Source organism: Protopterus annectens, chromosome 16.part0 (assembly GCF_019279795.1).
Source record: "Protopterus annectens isolate FY-2018-M chromosome 16.part0, PAN1.0, whole genome shotgun sequence".
Lineage (NCBI taxonomy): Eukaryota > Metazoa > Chordata > Ceratodontiformes > Protopteridae > Protopterus > Protopterus annectens.
In genome coordinates, this window is record NC_056750.1 from 659,752,897 (window position 1) to 659,778,034 (window position 25,138).

General features: G+C 40.2%; 1 protein-coding gene across 2 annotated transcripts in view; it reads left to right on the forward strand.

The window, feature by feature from the left end:
* The window catches only part of STXBP1 (syntaxin binding protein 1), an 890,876-nt gene that overhangs the window by 371,184 nt on the left and 494,554 nt on the right, over positions 1-25,138 (forward strand). For both annotated transcript variants that reach the window (XM_044058397.1, XM_044058398.1), the window contains exon 3: positions 9,482-9,563. In XM_044058397.1, coding sequence (XP_043914332.1) covers positions 9,482-9,563 — 82 coding nt within the window. The remainder of the gene's footprint in view (positions 1-9,481; positions 9,564-25,138) is intronic.

The window sequence follows — 25,138 nt, forward strand, 5'->3', positions numbered from 1 at the left end:
AGTGGAAAATGTTTGAGGATATAATTTAGAATATAACCCACTGCCATCATTGGAACTATACTGCAAAAAGTAATATTTTGAATCAGTTCACATGGCTTTCCTGTGCTTTACTTTAAGTACTCCCATTGTTGTATGAATTAGAACATGTTGTTTCAAAGCAGGTTTGACTCCTTTTCTGGCTAGCTGCCTAAGCCTGACCTCATAGCTGTATATGGTATCAGAGTAGGTCATTACAGTAAAAACGTGATAGTGTTCTGGGCTGAGCTCTTAGCTGTATATGGTATCAGAGTAGGTCATTACAGTAAAAACGTGATGGTGTTCTGGACTGAGCTCATAGATGTATATGGTATCAGAGTAGGTCATTACAGTAAAAACATGATGGTGTTCTGGGCAAGGGATTATGCTATCAGAAATACAGTCACATTGCTAGGACAGATGTAATTAAATTAACACTGTTCATTCATTCTCTGATACCAACTTTATCCAGTTCAGGGTTGTAGGGGAGCAATTACCTATCCTGCCAGTCAGTCAGCAAAAGACAGAGAATCTATCCTGAGCAGGACATCAGTCTTTTGCAGGACATGTACACATTACATGCGAGTGCGCACTCCCACACACACACACACACATACGGGTGCACACACACATACATACACACACACGCACACGCAGTAACTTAAATCACATTTGACATGCATGCCTAATGATAGGATCAGCAGTTCAGGTAAGGAATCTGTTTGGAATTTGTGAGAAAACAGCAGTACCCAACATGTGGACACATGGAAGAAAAGACTCTGCACAGAAGGTATCAAAGCAGGGAATTAAATAACATGAAGCAATAATATTATCTGCTACACCCAGTAACATTAATGATTACTTATTATCAGTGCCCATGCCAACAAAGATAAAAAGAAAATAAATAATTTTTTAGGTTCATAGGTAGGTACTAGGCTATTGGCCCTAGGGCCTATATAAGCCTAGCCAAAAATGTACCCTGGCTTTCATCACCCAAGAAAATTATTTTCCTGTGCCCCTGTTGAGCAGAGCCACAGAAGTGATCCCTGGGGTGAATTTCCTATTTCCCATCCAATCATCAAGATTTTTCTTGAAGATTGCTAATGAGGAGCTCTGTTTGACATAGATAGGTAGTCTGTTCCAGAGTATGGGAAGTCTCTGGGACAGGAATCTATCTCTCCAACATGTTCTGTTTGTTGTGGTGACAAGGTTTAGCTCCCTAGAGCGTGTAGCACGGAGGGATTGGGATTTCTTTAAGTGGAGCATGTCCAGCAGCTCTGGGTTTGACATAGCTTTGTATGTTAGGCAGAGATCGCCTCTGAGTAGGCGATATAAGACGGAGTAAAGCTGGAGTTTTTTGAGACGGTCTGCGTAGGGCATCTGTTTGAGGCCAGTAATCCTCTTTGTGAGGTATTTCTGTGGCCTTTCCAGTTGTTGTAGATGTCTTGTGAGGTACATATCAAAAGGGGCATTGTACTCTATAATGGGTCTAATGAGTGATGAGTAGAGGGGAACAATGACCTCTTTTTTTCTGGATGAGAAACCCTTTGTGATGAGGTGAGCCACATAGAAGGATTTCCTGACCACTGTGGCGATGTGATTATCAAAGGAGAGACTACTGTCCACCTGTGTCCCAAGGTCTCATCACATTTTCAGCTTTAAGTAGACTACCAGCTATGTGGTAGTTCATGGGTACAGAGTTTTTACCAAAGGGGATGACAGTACACTTTTTGGCATTGAGCTCCAGGCCATGGCTTTGACACCAGGTATCTGTCTCAGTGAGGCCCTTTTGTAGTATGTCCACATCGTTAGGAGTTTCGATTATGGCTCCTAGTTTGCAGTCATCTGCAAACTTTGTTAGTAAAAGACCTTCTGTGTTAGCCTGTACTACAGAGAAGTAGATACCAAACAGTAGAGGACCCAGGACTGAACCCTGTGGTACTCCACTTGTCACTGGTCTGAAGTCGGATTTGGAGTCTGCTACTTTCAAAGTGTGGGTTCTATCCATGAGCCAGTTGGCAACCCATCTTGTGACATAGGGATTTATACCTAGTTTAGTGAGCTTATCTATAATTCCAGAGTGGGGGATGGTGTCGAAAGCTTTGGCGAGATCTAGATAAGCTGTGTGAACCACTTTACCCTCATCTATGGCTTTGGAGACTGCTTCAAAGAAGTCAATCAGTTTTAGGAGACACGATCTGCCTTTTACAAATCTGAACTGGGTAGGGTCCAGAGTTTGGAGATTACCAATGTCTTTGTTTATGAGTTCTATGATGATACATTCCATGGCCTTGCAGACCAGGCTCATCAGGCTAATGGGGCGGTAGTTCCCGTGGTCCGTCGTGGCTCCCCCTTTGTGGAGTGGGATAACCGGCGTGGTGCACCATTCAGTGGACGCAAAGCCTGAGGTGAGGCTATGATTGAACATGCTACTTAGGTGGGGTGCCAGTTCATTCTGTAGTTCATATAGAACGCAGTCTGGGATATTGTCAGGTCCCATGGATGCTGTGTTCTTGGCTTTGGAGAGTGTGTTTTTTACCTGTGTAGCCGTGATTACAGGAACTTTGCATTCTTCCGATGTAGAGATGGGCCCTCTAGGGGGTGAGAGGGGGTAAAGTTAGCACTGAACCTATCTGTCAGGATATTGGCAATATCAGTTGGTTCTGTATATTTAGTGCCATTGTGCTGTAACTCAGAGCAGATCTGAGTGTTGCCATTGAGATTCTTGACATAGCTATAGAATGCTTTGTGGTTGTCTTTAGAGTCAGTGGCAATTTTGTTTTCGTAACTAGCTTTGGAGGATTTTATGAGGGATCTCAGCTTCTTACTGAGATTGACCAGGGAGTTCCTCCAGTCATGGGAGTTTACTCTTTTTTGTAACAGTTTCTTTCTTTTGTTGTAGAGTTTGTTTATGGCAGAAGACCACCAGACTGACTTCCTTTTTTTGGAGGATAGCATGCTCCATGCACTCGTGTAAGTACTTATAAAGTGCATTTGTGTAGGATTTAGCAGTCATACCTCTATTGTCCGTCTGCAAGGGTGTCATGAAGTTTGCAACTTCTGTCTTAAGATGTGTGAAGTTGGCTTTGGAGAAATGTTTTACGGTTGTTTCCCTAATTGGGGGTGGGGGTGGGATGTGGATGTCTAGGGTGATTAGCTTGTGGTCGGATCTGACCAACGAGGAATTGACCTCTGGTGTGGAACACCAGTTGCCCATGTTGGTAATGACCAGGTCTAGGATATTGCTGCTCCTGGTGGGGGTGTGAATAAGTTGATCCAAGGCGTTGGAATTTATGAATTCCAGAAAACGTTGAGCAAAAGAGTTGGTACATGAGTAGTTTTCCCAGTTAATGGTAGGGTAGTTGAAATCACCCATTATTAGGATGTTGGGTTGTACCCTAATACTTTCCAGTGTATCAAGAAATGAAGAGTGGGAATCCTGGGGCATGGTGGGGGGTCTGTAGCAAGCTACAATTTGGATTGCGGTCTTGCCCAGAGTTAGTTGCACTTGGATAATCTCGGATGCATTATGCTGTGCAACTAGCCTGGAGGTGTGGATATCCTTAATGAATATGGACACGCCTCCACCTTTAGTGCTTCTTTCCGGGTTAGGTGGCCGAAAGGTGTGGTAGGAATTATAGCCTGGTAATGCAGGGGTGCTCTCTGGAGCTTTGAACCAGGTCTCTGTCACTGCACAGATGTCAATGTTCTCCATTTTAAGGTGTGCCTCGAGTGAATGCATTTTGGGGTTTAGACTTCTAGCATTGAGTAGCATTACCCTCAGATTTTGCTTGCTTGTCCCTGTTACGGTGGTGAATTTGTCATTTGAACCTTGCCTAAAAAAGGCACTATAGGGGTGGCAAGAGCCTTAGCCAGTATCCGGAATCCCAAGGGCGACAGGTGCAGACCATCTCTGGCAAAGCATCGTGGTCTGTCGATCATGTCATCCCAGGCAGACAAATACTGGATCCCCTTAGAATGACACCAGATGATTAGCCAATTGTTGAAGTCAACCATTTTGTCCTTGTACTGTGGTATCATTCTGGGTGATGGCAGGATGCTACTCAGGGCTAGAGTCATGCCTGGGCTACAAGGTCGGAGAGCTCCTCCATGTCTCTTTTCATGTAGTCCAGGGAGGTACGTCTCAGGTCATTCACACCAACATGGACAATGACAATGTCATATTTGTACTTGTTGTGGAGTGACCTGAGTGCGTGCGTTATGTGGCAGATCCTGGCACCTGACAGGCAGCTGACAGTAACTTTCTCCTTGTTTAGCCTGGTGAGTGGAACATCAGTGTGCCTGACTATAGAGTCACCTATGACTAGAGTGTTAGGTACGTTGTTATGCCTTGTGGGCTGTGGTTGAGTGGCACACTGAGTTTGTGGGCTATGTGTCATTTGGGTTGTGTTGGGGGGTGGAGTTTGCTTGCATTTCTGCTTTGGAGGTCCCTGATGCTTGGGCAGGTTTTTATTGAGAGCCTCCACGAATGTAGGTGTGTGTTTTGTGTTTCTATGTGTGTGTTTTGGTGTTGTAGGTTTTGAGGGACTATGTGATGAGTGTGGTATGGTGCAAGTGTGTACCTTCTCCTCTTGACTGTCTAGTCCAGTCTTGAGTGAAGAGAGCTTTGCTTCCAGTTTGGCTGTATAAGTGCATGTGTCACAGGTTGTAGTGGTGGGTGGTAGGAGGAGAGGGTTGTCTGTGTACATGAGGCAATTGCTGCATTGCCCCATGATGCCCAGATTCATCAGGTAGACAGGAGAAATCATTGGGAGCTGACCCTTAGACATGCCTGGATAGGTGCTTAATTATTAAGTACTAAAAACTACTTTCCTCTAGACAAGTGAGGAAAGTTGAGTGCTGTAGTAATTTGCAGCGTATTTAGTGCTTACACCGAGTTCTGAACAAGTGCTGAGTTCAAAGAAACATATTTGAGTGCTGAAACTAGAAAACTGGCTAGTTCTAAGAAACAAACTTAAGCTAGAAGGCTTCCCTCCAACACAGAAAGGCTTGGGGGTTCAGAAGCCTACAAACAGTCTAGACCACTTACAGCAAAGGCAGGTAACAAGCTTAAACATTATTTTTTTTTCTTTCCCAGATGCTCTCTTTGTACACAGTAGGAGTGCCTGAAATCAGAATATGAACTCACTGCACTCAGTTGAGTGAGCAAATGAGATGGGCCCAGAAGGAGTATCCAAACACAAATTTACAAGAGTATTTTAGTATATAAAATATGTAATTTTACTTTCTGATTTTTTCAGCAGTTTTTGATTCCCTTTAAGAAATTCACTGTTCATCTCTAGAGGAGTTTTAAGACCATTTCTTATTCTGCTAGGATTTCAAAAACAAATGAATCATAAATTAGATTCATAGGTTCATATGTTGTAGGCATGTAATCCAAGAGGCCATTAAGGAACATAGGCAAATTCCCAATTGACCTAAAGTATTGCCCAGTTAACTGACTTGCTAAAGGTCATACAGCAGCTGGATGAAGGCTGAGGGATTTAAACCCTGCACCACAGGAAGTCCCTCTCTGAATGTAAGTTATGATGCAGTTGCCTGAAGTGTAGCCTCTGTAGTTTTGGTGCCATGACTTTGGTAACTCTTTTTAAATGTGGCATCCTTAACTACCAACTAACTCTGAGCTTAGTCACTGTGTTTTGTAACCTGCAATTAATTGTTTTGTTCCATGTGAGCTTTTATATGCTTTTCATGTCAAGGAGCACAAATATATAGTCAGGTCCCTCTTGGGTATGTTGTAGTGGTACAATATGCATAACAGCTGTTGTATATACTGACATACTTCTGGTTTCCTTATTATTTCCATTTCATCCATCCCAGGCATGATGGCTTTTTGCTTCCTATACTGGGAAACTTGTGTTCAGTCAGGCACGTTTTTTCTCAATTTCTGTCAATATTCTGTATTTTTGCTACACATTTGGATATACATATGCCTGAAAAAGGTGCTTCAATCAAGCATGATACCTCAATGATAAACTGAAAACCAGCAAGTTCAAAGGTTCAGCTGTCAAGCTTACAGTGTACTGACCTAGCTGCTACACTAACTTGGTCCCAGGTAAAACGGAGGTAACTGTAAAGATATGCATTTGACATATAATTTAGAGAGATAAATGGAAAGGTTTCTAGACATCATAATCATAGCATTTCACATTGGTAATGAGCTTCAGGACCAAAGCCTGTACAGCTTCATTAAAGTACATCTTAGCAAAAGAACCTGATGCGTTATTTGGTGGCTGTAGGTGTAACTTAACTTCAGAAATCTCTCTGACATCACACCCTGCAGAGGGGTAGTCAGGATACAAGTGGTGGTTTTGGGCAAAAACTATTGAGACGTGTGGAGAACTAAATTATAGGTAAGGAAACCGTATTGTCATTAGATGTATGAGAGGTTGTAATATCAGTCCTTTAGACTGATAACCATTAGAATGTCAGAGTGGAACTTAGCTTGTTCCACCTTTGTTTGAAATATCTGTGCCAGACATCATCCACTAGATTGAGAAAGGAGCAGTTTTTTTGTAGATGGTAAGATGAAAGATCCAGTTATATGGCTAGTCATAGTGGTACAGTTCTACAGAGGAGGCAAGTTAGATTTGTGACATAAACTAATAAGGATCCTATGCTAAGACTTACAAGGGTGATAGAGTTTGTAAAAAGGAACCTCAAGTAAGGGAAGCACTATGAAGTAAAAATGTAATGTTTGTAAATTGTAGAAGAGAAAGATGTTGAGGATTATGTCACCAATGATGGATCATACTCGAAAGTGTGGAAATGCAACAAGTGGGCAGAACATTGACATGTGTTACCTGAGACAATGAATCAAGGGAGAATGTAATGCTTCTGCCACTACACAGGGTTAACCTGCCAATACATTAGGTTCTGCTGAGGTCTCACATGCTATACGGTGGGCTGCACTGAGGACTCACTTACTATGTTGCATGCAGTTCTGAAAGCCATATCCAGAGAGAGAGAGACACACACTGTTATGTTACAGAGGGATTTCAGCAGGCTGATAATTAAGGTGATTATGGGTTACAGCATCTCAGATGTGAATGTAAACAAGAGGATCTGGAACTGTGCAGTCTGAGAAGGCAGAAATCTGTCTATCCTATAGGAAAACCTGTATCTGTATATAGGATGGTGGACAGCATGGATCTGTATAGGGTGGCAGAAGGCATAGAGCCATATGGGCTGAAAGAATGTGTGCAGTTACACAGAATGGAGAAAGACTGTACTTATATAGACTGGAGAAGGATCCAGTCCTGTAGGGGTTAGAAAGAACATGGACTTGTGTATAATGGAAGTGGGGCCTGAACCTTTGCTGCCAGAGCTGGTCTAGGACTTGGAAGATGGTCATGGCCTGTTTAGGTTGGAGAACTAGTCAGTATAGCTTAGACATAGATCTGGGAAACTGTAGTCCAGGGGAAGAACTGGGCCTGTATAGCCTTAAGAAACACTGCATCTGAGTAACCAGGAGGAAGCCTGGACCTATACAGGCTAAACAATCTGCACCTATACAGGCTGGAGGTTGGCATGGAAATGCACATAGGCTGGGACACATAGGATATCAGTTGGATGTTCTGGATCATTAAAGACAGTTTTGAAGATGCATGTGTCTAAAAGGAAAGGTTGATGATATGGGCCATGACTAGGCACTGGTAAATTTAAATGTTCAGTTGGAAGGCAGCACTTTTCATGCAAGATAATAAACACCTGGAGTTATCTTCCTCTGTGGATAGTATCATATCAACTATGGTGAATTAGAGAAGAGCTGATACACTAAGAGTGTGTGGAGTATCTCAGAGAGGAGTTACAGCTGTCTACTTAGATAGCTGTGTGTCAGAGGAACAAACTAGATTGTTTTCCACATCAGCCAGTTATTTACTGCATTCATATGTCTATATAAATAAGTATGCACCCTCAAAAAAATTAATGTCTGATATAATATACTGCATGGTAGGGTTCTTATCGATTGATAAACACACAGAGGTAGCTACTGATAATGTCTTAAGGTTCTCAAGTGTATTTGCAGATTTTCAGAAAGGTGCATCCAGGATATTCAGAAAGCTATATGTGTTTCTTATATAAAAGAGTTCAGCAAAAGCATCACTGGGATTACACATATCATAAAGGCAGATCCCTCACACATGAACTATAGAAGTAAATTCTCATGTAAGGATTGTACAAGGGGGAGTGGTGAAGAGTCGCATCCCACTCACCTACTGCAGGGGTGGGTTGGTTGATAGGGGCTGCGTGCACTCCAGGGCACACTGGGAGGTGCTAACTTCGTGCAGTAGACTTGGAGAGCTATTTGCTCAAGCCTCAGGAGTGGGACTAGGATGCCCAGAAAAGTGAGGGGTTGTCCTCTGTTGCCATGCCACTCAAAGTCCCTCTCCTACTGCTCCCCAGGTATGTGCAGTAAGGAAAGGGAAATCAAAAATGAAGACCGCAGACCAGTCCTGATGACTGTGAAAATGATGGCCCCTACTGCCTGACCCTTGCCCTGGAGGACTGAATGGGCCAATTAACCATGAAGGAGGCTGATGGCTGACGGATAGCAAGTGTAAACAATGCAAAATAAAAGTCTGTAGCTTCATGTCATACATAATCAGGAGTTTACGCTGTATCACTGCTGGCCTCATCTTGAGTCTATATTATGTGCCTTTAATGGTTAATTGTCAGAGTCACATGATAGAAGCCTTAATGCTAGTTAATGAGATTGCATTGCTATAATAATTTCTTTTATCCCAATGATCAATTACTGAGTGCAGAACTGTTAGAGATTTTGTATGGAGTGTAATTATTTTTCTTGATTAGAAGAAAAAAAAAATGCTGGACCATTTTTTTTTGTGAGAGGGGAGGTCATTGTAAACTTTCATTATAAATTCAGAGGAAGTATTCTGAGAGGCAGTGCACTTTTTGACCTTTGTTTTGTATGTGCTAACTATAATGTCTGCCATTATATTCTGCTCTGTATTTTAATTGACTTGACTATCTATGTCACAGTATCCCTTACTTGACCTGTCTGGCCCACCATTGCTAACCAGTGTGCTTTCCAGGTATGTGAGTAACAGGGGCTGTGGTCCTTGGATCCACTCAGTTGCCAAAACAAGTTTACTGTCCACTGGGGGATGGTCTCATGAGTCATAGTGCTGGTCCTCAATAGGTTAATGTAAAATTAAATAAATACCATGCCCCTGTCACTGTCAAGACATCTTGTAAATGCAGTTTCACAATGGAGTTTTCTGTTGCACATTTTAAAAGGCTTAAATATAGCTTACAAATGACTTTCTATCTGCATTTAAAAAAGAAACAAAGTACAGACGTCATATTTTTATGTCAGATTTCTCTACTGTAGCAGCATAACATGTATTAGATTTTGCTGCCTGTTTGGTAGCGTGATTGTTCCACTCATTCCTGATTTATTTGCCTTTTTAATTTTTTTTAGGTATTGGTAGTAGACCAGCTAAGTATGAGAATGCTGTCTTCCTGCTGCAAGATGACAGATATTATGACAGAAGGAATCACAAGTAAGTTTGGCTTTATAAAGGTAACCTTTAACCACATGAGCAAGTCACATAATGTGGGGACTGTATAGCTAAAACTCCCGACTTACATATACTAAGTCCGAGATTGCCATTTCTCTTAATATTTCCTTTTTTCCCAAGGTGTGGTGATCTTGGAAATGGTATACATACAATATAGGGTTGCAGCTTGCCCCTTGCAAAAGTAAGAATTTTAAAGTAGAAGAGGGATGTTCTGTTGTCACGCTTCTCCTGGATTTTTGGACTTTTTCTGGCATGCCAGGACTGTGTATTTTGAGTTCTGATATTTAAATAGGGAGCCCATTAAAATACATGTGCACCTGTTGTTATTCAAGCAGGAGTTATATCTACTAGTTCTGGTAACTTTATATTGCATAATAATTTCCTAACAGAGAGTTAACAATTTAGACCTACAACAGAAATAAGCATGGTGTTTATGGTCATGACATATCTGGGAGACTCAAGTGCAATTCCCATAACTGTTTAGAAATTATTTCTCTTTATTTTTTCAAATATGTCTTTATACAGAACTATAAGAATATACCATATGCATTTTTTATATTTATTTGTTTGGTAATGTGGTCCAAGAACAGAACTAAAAACATTTTTAAGTTTTAACATGAGTATATAGTAGCTGCATAATAAAGACATCTTGCTCTAGATGTTGTCAGTAATATTATCTATGTACTAAGTGTGACAGTTGTTGCTAATTAATCAAATCCAAATCATTCATATGTCAATATGCTGTATACAAAAAATAAAACAAAAAATAAATAGAATAATGCTATAGTATGATATGTTATATGAGTCTTCTTGCATCTGTACCTTGGTGACCATGGTAACCTAAAATTTGTAATATATAAATGGAGGAAGTGGGGCAGAACTACTGTATAGAGGTTGAGGATGTAAACTCCCCTTCATCTAATGTAATTTCAGTCATTTTTGTTTTAGTAGTTTGTGTGTTCACAGAGTAATAATGTCACTTATTAAACATTACTACAACCATAATCACTTATTAAACATTACTACAGCCATACTAATCTTTGCATCTGTCTTACAGTAATATAGTTCTGGTATATTAGAAGGGATTATATACCAGTCATATTGTACTTACCTGTTACAGAGAAGAAGGTGACATAAACACTACCATATGCAGACATTATCTTACTATTGAGTTCTTGGGGATATTTTGGATACACCGCATTTAAAATCTGCATATTTTTTGCTGTGATTTACAATTATATATAAGACCTACCTTAATGTTTTCCTTTGTTTTTGATATACACACACACACACACACACACACATATATATATATATATATATATATATATATATATATATAAAAACCCTATCAGTTGATCAAGTTTTCAGAAACTCGAAATTCATATGGTCGAGACCACATGATCAAGTTATGAAAACTCAAAGCTTTTTATGGAGATTGCGGTACAGTGAGAATCGGGAAATTGACCCTTTTGTTCACTGTAGTGTGATCTTGGAATTGGTATATATAATTTGCAAGGGGTCTAAGGGGGTTTGCCTCCTGCATAAAAAAAGTAGATTTTTCTGTGTGTGTTTTTTTTATTTTATTTTTTTTTTATGTTTGAGTTTTAGGAAACTCAATCATATCGTCTTTTCCGTATGAATTTCAAGTTTCTGAAAACTAGATCATCTGACATAGATCTATATATATATATATATATATATATATATATATATATATATATATATATATATATAGTTTCAGAGATGATCTTAGAAAAATAAATAATTACTGCTCTTCTTAAGAATAAATGAATAATATTATCTAGAAAAGAAAGCTAAGTACATTTTAAAAATATTTGCAAAACACATTATCCAGAATTCAGGAAGATTATTGCCTCAGCACTGATTGGGAAGACTGTACTGCCCAACAGAGTGATGGTGATAAACCATGATTCAGAGATATGATAAAGCCACATTGAGCAACAGCGTTAATGGCTTATCATCATATTTCTATACTGAACATCGTACTATTAAGTGCTAACTTAGTAGCGTTCCCCCTACTTGACCATGCACTGCTACTGCCCAGGTACCTTTCAACATGCACTTGAGCAAAACACACACACACAGACATGCATATGATGACTTTGCAATACTTACTCACAATGGCACTTACAGCCCTGATCCTTCCTTCCTTTGAAGTGAATTGGTGTACATCATCAAAAGATGGTACAGACTTTTTCCACTTTGTGCCATAAACAGCACAGTAAAACAATTCTGTGAAGTAAGTTACTGAGCTACTAAGATGTTGGTGATATTTCAGAAGGAAGAGCTAATTAGTATTAGATGCGGCAGAAGAGTGCTGCATTTATATATGACTTTTACAGCAAGGCCGCTGTCCATGCCACAGGTCTTTGTACTACCGTAACAGAACGGTGATGTCTGAATTGCTGAGGCATAGCACACTGTAAAACCTGCAGAGTACATTTCTGCTGCATTGTAGTATGTCTTCCTGAATCCTGAGCCTTTCATGACTGAGTTCTTCATCCTTTGAAGGTACACAAACTTACTGTCTGCTCACTTTGTAGGTGGGAGTTCAAAGGGAATTTCTGGGTGTTCATTAGAGATCATAGTTATTAAATAAAGGATTTTAAGTACATCTTCTTAATTTACTTGTTGTAAAATCATTAAAAATTGAAAAATAAGCCTGTATTATAGACATATTATGTTGTACTGAAGTACCCTCAAAATGTGTATTAAACTATCTTCTCTCTTTGTTATTCAAAATCAGGACATTATTGTCTTTAAACCCCCATTTGCATGTCGATACATTTTTATATAGGTAAATGTGTTTTACTTTGTTTTCACAGATTTTTGTTTTATTTTTCTTAAGTATTTTATTCCATTCTAAATTAAATGTTAAATTGTTTCAATCTTTAACAGATTTCCTCTTCATATTATGTTTGTGTAGCCAATCTATCCAAGTGTATGTCTGAAAGAGCACTATAATTTTTTGTTCTGTCTTATAAATGGGTACCTGTTGGATGTTTAAGGACAGCAGATAAAAAGTACACCCTTTGGGAGTGCAAAAATAAAAATAAAAGTAAAATAAAAGTATGAAGAGGGGAACATGTACTAGCTCTTAAGATTGTGGTATTTCAGAGGGTCTACTTCATAACATTGAAATTTCATAACATTGGATTTCATAACATTAAGACCAAAACATCTAAATCACAAAACATTGAAAACTCAGCACTGAAAGTGTGCTTCATAATACTGAAAATTACAGTGCATATGTAAATAATATCCTGTCCACCTATAAAAACACCTGACTAGCAAACACACTTTCTGCTGTGTTTCTGCAGGGGGGCAAACCCCCCCCCCGCACCCTCCATGTGGGGGTCTCTGCCCTCCACCCACCCCTAAATTAAATATACCAACTTCAAGATCCCACTACAGTGGAAATAAGTTAATTTCCTAACCTCAGAGCCCTTCACATGGGGGGTGCAGTAGAAAGTGTGTTTGTTAGTTAGGTGTTGTTGCAGGTGGAAGTGACATTATTTACTTGTGCAATGTAGTTTTCAATGTTATGAAGCACACTTTCAATGTTCTGAGTTTTCGATGTTTTGGGTTTTCAATGTTTTAAATTTTCGATGTTATGGTCTCAATGTTATGAAATTCAACATAATGAAATTTCAGTGTTATGAAGTAAACCCATTTCAGAGTAGCCCCCACATCCAAGGTACATCAGTGTCAGTTTTAGTGTATATAAGCCACAGGTGTATTAAGGGGTACAAGCTTTCCATGTCAGTCAATGAGGGCAGGCTGCAAAATCTCCTGCAAATTTGCTTGGAATCTGTAACACTTAAGTGTCAGAATTTGTAGATATTATGACTGATTCTCAATTAAGTTTTCAGAGTGTTGGGACTCACCTTATCAGATCTTACTGTTCTAACAGGTAGCCCTTGTAAACAAGCTGTGTGGAGTTGCATGTATTATTGTATGATACTAGTTTAGATTTATGGTAGGATCAGACATAAGTTCATAAGTTTGAACCGAGCTGAACTGAGGTGGGCTACTAACCACAACTCTGAGATGAGATACCAGATGACTAGAGGCTTCTGAGCTTCACAAAAACATAAGTTTCCTGTTTTTTTTTTTTTTTGCTTTATTATACTATTTACTGCACTATTTATTGTGTTCTGCATATTTAATACTATATTTTAATACTGTAAACTAAACTGCACTATCTGTACTGCATTTGCCTGCCTTACTGTGCCTGTTAAATCATAATTTGTTGCTGTTTTCACTGCTTGCAAAGCTTTTTTGTTATTTTCACTGATTGCATAGTAATCGTTACTACTTTTCACTGTTTGCAAAGCATCTGATGTTCTTCGTGTTTCACTGTTGCAGTCATTACATTTGGGTTATCTGCTTGCAGGTAGCCCTCAGTCGGCTTGATTAATAAAGTCTTGGGTCCTGCATCAGTTGCTGTCCCTACTTCCATGATGTCAGGTTTTCAGGGGTATAAAACATGCAGGTGACACCATTACATTAGTCTTTCTTGCTGTGTGGTGCCCGAAGCAGAAGCAGTTAGCAAGTGCTGGTCAGCTGACTCCTGAAATTTTTTGTGTTCAAGTTTCAGAACCGAAGTCTTCAACTAAAGCTAAGTACCCTGTTAGGGAAACTTTTTCTTGCTCCTTACCGATGTCAGTAAAAGTTAATAATTGCATTACTTGTGGAAAGCAAATACCTCATAAAGATTTTAATTCGTACTGTATTCCTTGCCTAGGCCCTGACCACGACGTACCTTGCTGTCGGTTTTGTGCTTTATTTAATCAGCACACTATCTGTTGTCGGTATATTTATGCCTCTAAATATTTCCGTTCTCGGTTTAATTATCCAGAAATGTCATTGGCTAGCCACCTGACTTCCGGGATTTCGAAAAAACGCAAAGATAAAGACAGAGACAGGCCACCGAGGTCCAAAACTGCCGACGATGCTTCACCTAAGCCAGTCGCCAGTTCGCCGGTACTCAGTGAGGTGCTTTTGCAGCCCCTGATACCTGATACTTCTGATTCGCAGGCCTCTACTGAGACCCATTCGAAGTCTGGTATGCCACAAGATGCTTCAGCTATGGAACCCACGGATGTCTGTACCTTGGATGGGTCTGGAGCCGCTGTGCAGGCACCGGCTACTGAGGGCGTATTCTGGCCTACAGAATTGCATATTAAACAGATGCCTCCTTCTTCTTTTAGGCCTAAATCTTGAACCATGCCTAAAAAAACAATGCTCAGGCCTATATGCCTAAAAAACAAATGATAAGAATGGCTGAAGATCTAATAACTCTAATCAGGGGTAGCCAACCCCCCCCCCCCTTTCTAAGAGGCCTAGAACCAAAATGGTTTATGAATCTTCTGACCAGGATTCTGTTTTTTTCTAATTCTTCTGATTATCTGGATTTGCCCTTATCTACTTATGAGGATTCTGATGCAGAGGACTCCATTCCCCCTGCTTCCCCTCCAAAGGATTTTTCTTTTGGGGAAACCTTACATACTCTAAGAGAGCATTTCCACTGGGAAAGCCAGGATTTTTCTGATTCAAAAAAGAGGCTCAGGGATTTCTTACTCCTACCCCAGCATAGGCCTTTAGCTATTCCTCCTGTACTAGGCATTGTTGATGGTGCTTTTTTGCAATCTAGTTTGGCCCCTGATTCCTTGCCTCCTGCTCCCAGAAAACCAGACAGATACTACAGGGTCCCTGAGCCACACAAGTTCCTTTTTAAAAATCCTATTGCAGATCCAGAGAATATTTCACAGGGGCCCAACGGCATTAAGGCTTCTACTGCTAAAAATCCTAACCCTTCTGATAGAGACTCCAGGGTGCTGGATAGATGGGGTAAGAAGGTTTACACTTCTGCAACCTTGGCATTATGGTTTTAAACTGCCAGTTTCATATGTTAAAGTATCAGCAACATGTTATTGGATTGCTTAAACAGAAAATGATGTTGATCCCTGACTGTGTGGAAAATAAAGAATTACAGGATTTAATGCATTCTGCTGAACAAGATGGAAAACATATTTTGCAATGTGGTTTTGATTCATTAGAGGCCTCTTGCAGGGCCGCTGTTACTGGGTCTATGCTCAGAAGGCATGCTTGGCTTAAGGAGCAATCTTTGGCTGATCATGTTAAAGCTAAATTGTTGGATGCTCCCTTAAATCAGGACCGCCTGTTTGGCAACAAGGCTGAGGAAGTTCTCAAAAAGATGGAAGATAAAGCTAAATCTATGCAAACTGTTAAAGATTTATTATAAGTTCAGCCTCCTAGATTTAGTAGGCACTGGCCATCTAAGAATTGGTCCTTTCCAGCCCCTTCCAGGTCTTCTCAAGCCAAACCCAGACACAGCAAAAACCCCAGGTTTCAGTCCCAGGGGACACACAGGACTAAGCAGTGGTGAACCTCCACTTCCAAATCTGGGAGTAATAAGACTCCCCCATATGGTAAACTGTCTCAATGACTTATTTTTAAAAATTCCAAGCAGTTATCAACTGAATGCCCCTTTGGGAGGAAAGATTGCTCTTCATGCAAAGAACTGGGAACTCATTACCCAGGACAAATGGGTTTTAAATATAGTGTCCCAGGGATACAGATTTCACTTCCATATGTTGCCAACACCAAGCGGGTGGCCGGACCTACCCCCAAATCACTGGGCAGATGCCCAAAAACAAGTACTTTCTCTCTTAAGCATGGGGGCTATTCAACTGGTACCAGAAGAGGAAAAGGAACAAGGTTTCTACTCAAGACTTTCGCTGGTACCCAGAAAAGACAATTCATGGAATCCTATCCTGGACCTGTCTACTCTAAACACCTTTTTGGAGATTCCAAAATTCAAGATGCTGACTCTTCACCAATTACTTCCTATGCTAGGAAAAGATGTCTGGTTGGCAACACTAGATTTAAAAGAAGCATACCTGCACATCCCAATCAGGAAATCTTACAGAAGATACCTGCTCTTCAAAGCAGGCTACACGCAGTATCAGTTCTCTGCACGGCCCTTTGGCTTATCTACTGTGCCCAGGGTATTCACAAAGTGCCTAGCTCCAGTTATTGCATTTTTCAGGCAAAGAAATATTCAGATATACCCATACCTGGACGATTGTCTAATTCAGGCAGAAAGCCAGGACATACTTTTGAATCGTCTGGCCTTTGTACAAAGGGTTCTAACTTGTCTGGGGTACACCATAAACAAAAAGAAATCATACCTGGTACCCTGCAACAAATTATATTCCTGGGAGCAAGCTTGAATACAACTTCCCAGATGGCCTATCTCATGCCAGAGAAACAAATTCATTTGACAACCTACTTCAAACAAGTGGCCACAAAAACCCTGCTATCTGCCAGACAAATACTGCAAGCCTTGGGGTTCATGGCCTCCTGCATTCTTCTAATTCCATATGCAAGACTGGCACTACAGTGGTATCTAAAAAGCCTATGGTGTCAAGATTCTCAGGATCTAGAAGCAATGATTCCTATCATACCTTGCCTACGTCTAGAGTTCCTTTGGTGGGCAGAGGCCTGCCACCAAAACAAGGGACTACCTTTCACATCACCCCCTGCTGCCCAAACCCTAACAATAGATGCATCAGATTATGCATGGGGGGCTCACCTGGCAGGAAAGTGCATTCAGGGCAGATGGACCTGCATATCAATCAAAAAGAAATGTTAGCTGTGCAGAATGCTCTGACAGCCTTCAAGGACCACATTCTTCCAGGACAACTAATGGTAAAGACGGACAGCACCACTGTTATGTGGTACATAAACAAGCAGGGGGGTACACATTCTTACCCCCTCTGCAGTCTAGCCATAGCATTGTGGAACACAGCCTTGAGCTAACAAGTGCACCTACAAGCTCAATTCCTGCCAGGAAAGTTAAATACACTGGTAGACGGACTAAGCAGAAACCTCATGGACCCACACAAGTGGAAACTGTAACCAAGGATTTTCAACATGCTGACAAGCAAATGGGGGAGCCCAGATATAGACCTGTTTGCCTCTCCCCAGAACTACCAGTTGGACAAATTTTGCACAAGGACTCCCCACAAACAAGCCTGGAAAGTGGATGCTCTGTCCTTTAGCTGGAAAAATCAGTCTATGCCTTCCCCCACTCTGCCTCTGCTCTCCAAAGTACTACTAAAAATCAAACAGGACAAACCAAGGATGATTTTGATTGCTCAAGAATGGCCATGCCAGCACTGGTACCTCCTCCTGCACAGTGTGTCATGGTTATCCCCATGGCACTTGCCTCAGACTCCTTCCCTGTTGTCTCAGCAGGAGAACCAGATTCTGCACCCTCAGCTTCTAAATCTGAACCTTGCAGCCTGGCTAATTACATAATCGCTCCTTTACCATCCCTCAGTAAACCTGTGATGGATATCATTTTAGAGGCAAGGAGGTCTAGCACTAGAAAATCCTATGCTGAAAAATGGAAAAGATTCTGTGCCTGGAACCATTCTCAAGGAATAAGCACAGCAGTGCCCAATTTACCTCAGATTTTACAATACTTAACTGAGATGCTTCACAAGGGCCTGTCTTTTTCCCCCATTAAAATCCACGCCTCAGCCATTTCAGCTCATTATAACACAAAACCCCCCTTCTCTCATCCACTGCTCAAGCAGTTCCTCAGAGGGGCCAAAATTTGAGACCATCCAGGAGAGCTCCAACTCCAGCCTGGGGCCTTAACTTTGTTTTGGAGAAACTCACTCTACCTCCTTTCGAGCCAGCTGCTACTGCAGACGTAAAATTTCTTTCTTGGAAAACAGCTTTCCTTTTAGCAATCACTTCAGCTAGAAGGGTATCTGAATTACGAGCCCTTATGGCAGTGGAGCCTTTCATCGTCTATCATGCGGACAGGGTGTCCCTCAGAACCAATCCATCCTTCATGCCCAAGGTGGTATCCAGTGTGGCTCTTAATCAGTCCATTCATTTGCCAACCTTCTTTCCCAATCCACAGAACAAAGGGGAACGGATACTGCATTCCTTAGATGTACACAGACAACTCAGATTCTACTTGGACAGGACTAAATCTCAAAGGAAATTTGAACAACTGCTGGTAGCATTTGCTGCAGGGGCAGAGGGGAAGGCTATTTCAAAGCAAACCATTTCTAAATGGATAGGCCATTGCATTCATTTCTGCTATAAGCACCATGGAAAACCTATCCCCCAGGGGATCAGACCTCACTCCACCAAGGCTGCATCTACCTCTACAGCCTTTCTCAGAGGCATCCCTACCAGGGACATCCTAGAAGCTGCTACCTGGAGTTCTGTACATACTTTCACCAAGCATTACCATTTTCCAATTTTCTCTAAATCCAGAGCTGGCTTTGCCACTGCAGTCTTGCAGGGCCTTATAGCTGGTCCTAATGCTATCTAAATTCCTCCTCCCAACCACAGCTTTGGGAATCTACCCAAATGTAATGACTGCAACAGTGAAACACGAAGAACATAGTACAGTTGTGTACACTTACCATAAATGTAGATGTTCGAGTGTATTCACTGTTGCAGTCCTGGTTACCCTCCCTCCAGCCCCCTAACTTCTTTTGGCTATACCTCTACTTTCCTTTACTATGCTTAAAAGCCTTTTTGGTGTATTTGCTTTATATTTAATTGCTTCCCATTAGGGGGGCACCTGACATCTGGGGCAAGAAAAACTGATGTAATAGCATCGGCTGCATGTTTTATACCCCTGATGACCTGACGTCATGGAAGAAGGGACAGTAACCGACACAGGACCCAAGACTTTGTTAATCAGGCCGACTGAGGGCTACCTGCAAGCAGATAACCCAAATGTAACGACTGCAACAGTGAATACACTCGAACATCTACATTTATGGTAAGTGTACACAACTGTACTTTCTGTTTGTTCTGTTTTTCCACCAAGCAGTGTTTTAAATAACTGATTTGTTTGCTGTTTAAATCATTCTTTAGGTCTTATTGCTGTTTTTTCTGCTGTTTAAAACATCTTTAGTGCTGCACTGCTGCTTTTCTGCTGTTTAAAACTTTTTTTTAGTGTTTCTCACCTAAATTAGCGTGGCCAGTAGCTGTAGCATAGACCAGATACAGGTTTGCTGCATCTAGGTCTGTTTGTAGTGGCTGTTGTATTCTGAACCCATTTTCCAAGCCATTTTTGATTGGATGGGGCGTTTCTGCAACCTTATGAGACAAACGTGCTGGTTGGTCTAAGGCTTGGAGTCATACTGACCAGGAAAATAAAATAAAAAAAATAAGCAAAAGACCTTGCAAAAATGACAAAGAAAGAGACAACAGCTGTGTAGGACCAGAAAACCCTCATAAAAACACGATCCTTAACCCAAAAAGAAGGACTAAGGAAAAATGAAACCCTAACAGCAAGCATAACAGGTCCTACAAGGCTGAGAATGAGAAAGAAAACAGTAATGAAGGCCTGGCAAAATGTCCGACAAAAGGAAGAAAATAAAAAAAAATGACACCAAACAGCACTACATGACATAAAAACCTAACAAAGAGCAAAATCTTACTAATATCCAAATGCAAACCCCAGATAAACCAAATGGATAAAAGTAAGAAAGGAACACTAAATCAAATGCAAATAATCCTGTAATAATGTGAAAAGAGAACAAAAAAAAAAGAAAAGGCCGCAAGGAGGGTAAAATACTGGGGAAGCTCACAACAAAAAGGAGTGCAGTAGCTGGTAGAATGCACTCCATGAAGCAAAACAGGAGAGAGATACACCTAAAACACAAAAAGCACTGATAAAACACCAGTACAACATACTTATCAAAAAAGGTAAATCTCTTGTTGTGCAAAAAAGAAGAAACAAGCATGGGTACGCACATTACTCAGCCCCCTTTATGCCATAACCAGATCCGCAACTGCTGCAACAAATCAGGGACTGAAACAATCTTCCCAGCAAGTACCTCATTACAATGGGCAGCCCAAAGAACATGTCAAGCTGATATCAAAAGGAAATCTGCCCTGGCAACAGCTGGTGTCCAGACACAACCATAGTCCCCATATAAACATTTCTCAGTAGTGAGAGGAAACACATGTAGCACTGAATAATGATGCTGTACACCCTCTCAAAAACTAGCCACCCTGAGTCACTGAAGAAAAACATGCTCTGCTGTCTCTAAAACCAAACACCCATCATGTGGACATAATTGCGACCCCACAAGGTGAAAAACATAAGATCTAAAAGGCAGCTTATCAACAGAGCAGCACCACAGAAAATCATGCCAATGAGGAAACAAAGTGTAACTCTGCCTACGCAGACACAAACCTAATAATTTCCCAGTGAATAATGCTGATACTCATTAATGGCTTAGAAACAGGCTAAAAGAGAAGAATACCATTCTTTCCTAGAGAAAGGGGGGGGGGTCTAAACCCTTCTTTCATAGAGGAAGGGGGGGGGAGTCTAAAGACACATGCCAAGCAAGTAGCAAAGACTGGATTTCCCACAGGTCCAATGAAGGAGAGCCTCCATGCATAATTCCCAGCCAAACAAATATGCCAAAACCGACCAGATAGTGCTGGAAGCAACCAACAAAGCAAAGAAAAGATCTGCAGCCTATAAATGCCACAATACAGGAAAAAAACAAACTGCACAAAAAAAGGACAGGAAGCAGTAAACTAACACCACCAGAGACGAGAGTAGATTAGAAAATATCCCTCCTAACAGGTGTATAGAAAGTGCCCCCCCCAAAAAAAAAAAATGAAAGACCTCAGTCAAAAGGCGGGTGGACCAGGAATGTGGAAATAAACAGAAAAAAAATACCCTAAAGTGCCCAAAAAGGCACCATTTAACAAATAAACCTTTTTTTTGGAAAGGCAAAGGAAAAGAACACCAGAAAGCCAAGTGCTGAACAGCTTCACCAAGAAGGGCTTCACCAGACTCAGAGACATAAGAAGAAGGGCCAAAAGGCACATCTAAGACAGATATACCAGTACTAGCAAAAGAAACATCCCCAACAAGGGGAACTGCAGCAAAACCACAGGATTTGGCAAAATTAAGAGAAAGGCCACTAATGAAAAAAGAAAGGAAAAATACTGCAAATAAAGCAAAAGAACAAGAGAAGGTTCTGCAACAATAGTGACATCATCTGTGTAAGACAGCAAATGAGGCACCAAAACTACTGAACATAAAAAAGAAAAAGGAGAGAAGAAAAAGTGCACCCTCACCTTCAAAACACAGCACCCGTCACCAGAGTAAGAAGATAACTCCTCAAGGGACAACCTTGATCCACACCATTCTTCATGGCAACTTCAGCTCCCATCCAGCCATTAACCACAGGAACAATAACAGAAGCTGAATAAATGGAAGCAATACATTGAAGGAAAAGAGGATCAAAGCCATTAGCCTTCATGATGGCCAACAAGGCTGAATGAATAACATTGTCAAATGGTCAGGTCACAAGAGAGCAGAATCAGAAGCATGAACAAAGGAAGCAAGAGACTGCAACAAAAGCAACAAATCTTGCACAGGCCTACCAGAAATACCATAGACCCAAGGATCCAACAAGTATTGCATCTTTAACCTTGGACATAATTGCAAGATCTTACAAAACAACTTATAATCAGTATTGCAGAGAGAAATTGGACACCAGGTAGGTAAGACCCTGCGGTCACACTTTTTCCAAATGAACTTAAGTGCAATCTGTAACAAACCAGGCGGGGAAAAACCATGAGAAAACCACTCATTTAACAATTGCACCAGTGCAGACAACTGAGCATCAGGGAGAGAGCGGTAAAAATGGTAAGAAAGACCGTCCAACCCTGGGGCAGTATCAACCTTGAAAGAAGCAATAGCCCTTCAAACAAAGTAGGAGGAGCATCAAGAGCCACCCTAAAAACAGCAGGCACCACAGGTATAGGCCACGATTCCACAGAAGGAGGTTTACCACCATACAAAATGGACAAATAAGAATTAACTTCTTGCAGAATACCCCCCCCCCCTTAGTGGTAACATCATCACCTGAAGAGGACAACAAACTGTAAATAAAGGTCTCCTTTCTAAGAGTACATTTACCAACATAAGTGAGAAACTCCCACCCCTCCCTTTTAAAGAATGAGCTACGTTCCAAAGAACCACTCACATCTTAGCAAGGTTATGCAAATACAACTCACGGAGGTGCTGAAGGACACGGCAGGCACATGATGCACAGAAGGCTGGAAAGCAGCATGAAGATCTCAGAAACTGCGCAGTCTAAACTTACAGTGCCAAAGAACTTCTGTTCATTCAGATTGATGCTTCTGCCTGATAGGAAGATATTCCTTCTTGAGTCCTTCTTTATTGAAATATTAACTGGACTGTGCAAAGCTATGTTTACTTGTATAACTAACAATGTAAATAGTACTAAATATATCTCAGGATATGCAACTTACAGTGTAAATATCAGTGCCAGTTTTTTTTCAGCATCATGTAAGGTTTGACTTAATACCGTGTAATTGCTGTAAGTTAGGACCATAGGTTTCCTTGTTTCCCCATTTCTTTGCATTCTCTGTATTTCATATAATGCCTAGACTTACCTGCACAACACTTTTCCACTTATATATCTTACATATTTGTATCTAAATTGTATAATAAATATGTACCTTACTGTTCAGCTTGTTTAAAAAATATTTGTACTTGGAGTTATATTGTCTCTGCTTGTTACAAAATGTTTGTTGCACTTGAAGCTTTTATCCTTGGGCCTCCACTGAAAATGAGTACTTTGACTCAGTCAGACTTTGCTGGTAAACAAATATCAATAAATACATAAATACATGATTTTGGAAATATTAATGCACATATGGAAACATTTTATACCTTCATGATTATTAGCAAATGATCTGTATCATCTTTAGTGTAGTGAACTGTACATGGACAGTGAACAACTATGACATTTCATGCCATACCCCATAAAAATATGTAGCATTCTCTCCTTTATGAAAATAAGGAAGTAAATATGAAATATGAAAATATGAATAATAAGTGACAAACAGGACATTCTAGATTAACAGTGTAATAGTAATTTTATTACTTATACCTTGCCATTTCTTATATCACCTATTATTATGTGGTAAGTCACTTAATTAAGGAAACAACTCCCCCAAAAATGTAAGGACACCATAAGGAACTATGGATATTAACTCATTGCATCCAATTGACGCCTCAGGTGCATCTGCAGTTAACTCTTAATTGCGCATCTAGGCTTCAAATATTGCTTGTTCATATTTGCATCAGTAATTCTAAAACCATGCAATGTACAAGATTTTACAAATTTTCATCTTAAAGCTTACATAATGGCAACTCAACTACATTAATATTTAACCTCTGTTTAGTGCAGGTAAATAGATATTAACTATTGTTTTTATTATATTAATTTATGTAGATCTAATTTTCACATTTTTCTAGATATCTCAACAACTAAGTAACATGGACAGAACTCTTTAGCCTCACATGAAAGCTCTTAGCTAGATGAATAAAATGCTGCCAAGAGTATGGTTGCTGAGATATTGTTTACAAAATATTATACCTGTAACAGTTACTGTGTTTAATGTGACTTATACAGTTTGGTTTAAGACCTAAAACCCAAAGAATACTACCACTATAAAAATAGTTTGTGCTGAACAGTTTGCATTGACATTTCTTTCATGACCCCTGTGGTTCCAGAGATGTGAACATTTGTCTGAAATGTGAGGACATAATTTGATTCTGTCAAAAGACTTAGGCTCCCCTCGCTGGAAGTTACGGTACAAATTTCCTGAGCTCCAGTGGCGTGAATGAGTTCATGGAAGTATACATAAAAGATGTCAGGGACATGAAAAAAAGAAGGAACAAGTGGTATAATCTGAGAAGGAGATTTTTTTGGCTTAAAAAATAATATAATAAAGTATATAGTCTACTGCTAAATCTAATGTCTTTTAAGTTTGCATAAGAGTATTCGATCTTGGAGGAAGATAAAAGCTCAGATAATTAATTCATTGTATTCTGTTCTGAAAAATCTAGACTAATGGGCCAAAACAAATCTGAAGAGAAAGAAGTATGTGAGTATTTGGCCAGCTATCTGATTGGAAAACTCAAATAACAACCCTCCACCCATCACTCAAGAAGAGACATATTTTCTATGTTTTATAATTATCTCAATGTCCTCAGCCTCTCAGGGTACGGGAAAATACCTCCCTGACTGTGACTATCATCTCCCAGCATAATCAAGTCTATTCATTTGTTAAAACATAAAATTCAGCTGAATAACATTCAACTGAATACCTTACTGCTGTAGTTCATTTATTAGATTTCTCCTTATATAATTTGTGATAACTTATGTTTGTTTTGAGTGATTTATCTGCCTTGGAGTCCTAAAGGAGGTTACAATTACAAGCAATGAATTTTAGGGAAATCAAGGTCTGTATTCTGTTTTGTGGTCAGTTAAAAAGTAAATGCCATTCAAGAGGAGCAGGTTCTGAAAACGTCATTAGCTTTTTAAGATGTTTTTATTTGACAAAAAAAAAAATGTTCTTTCTGACCCAATGAAATCTAAAATATTATGCAGGGATTCTTCCTG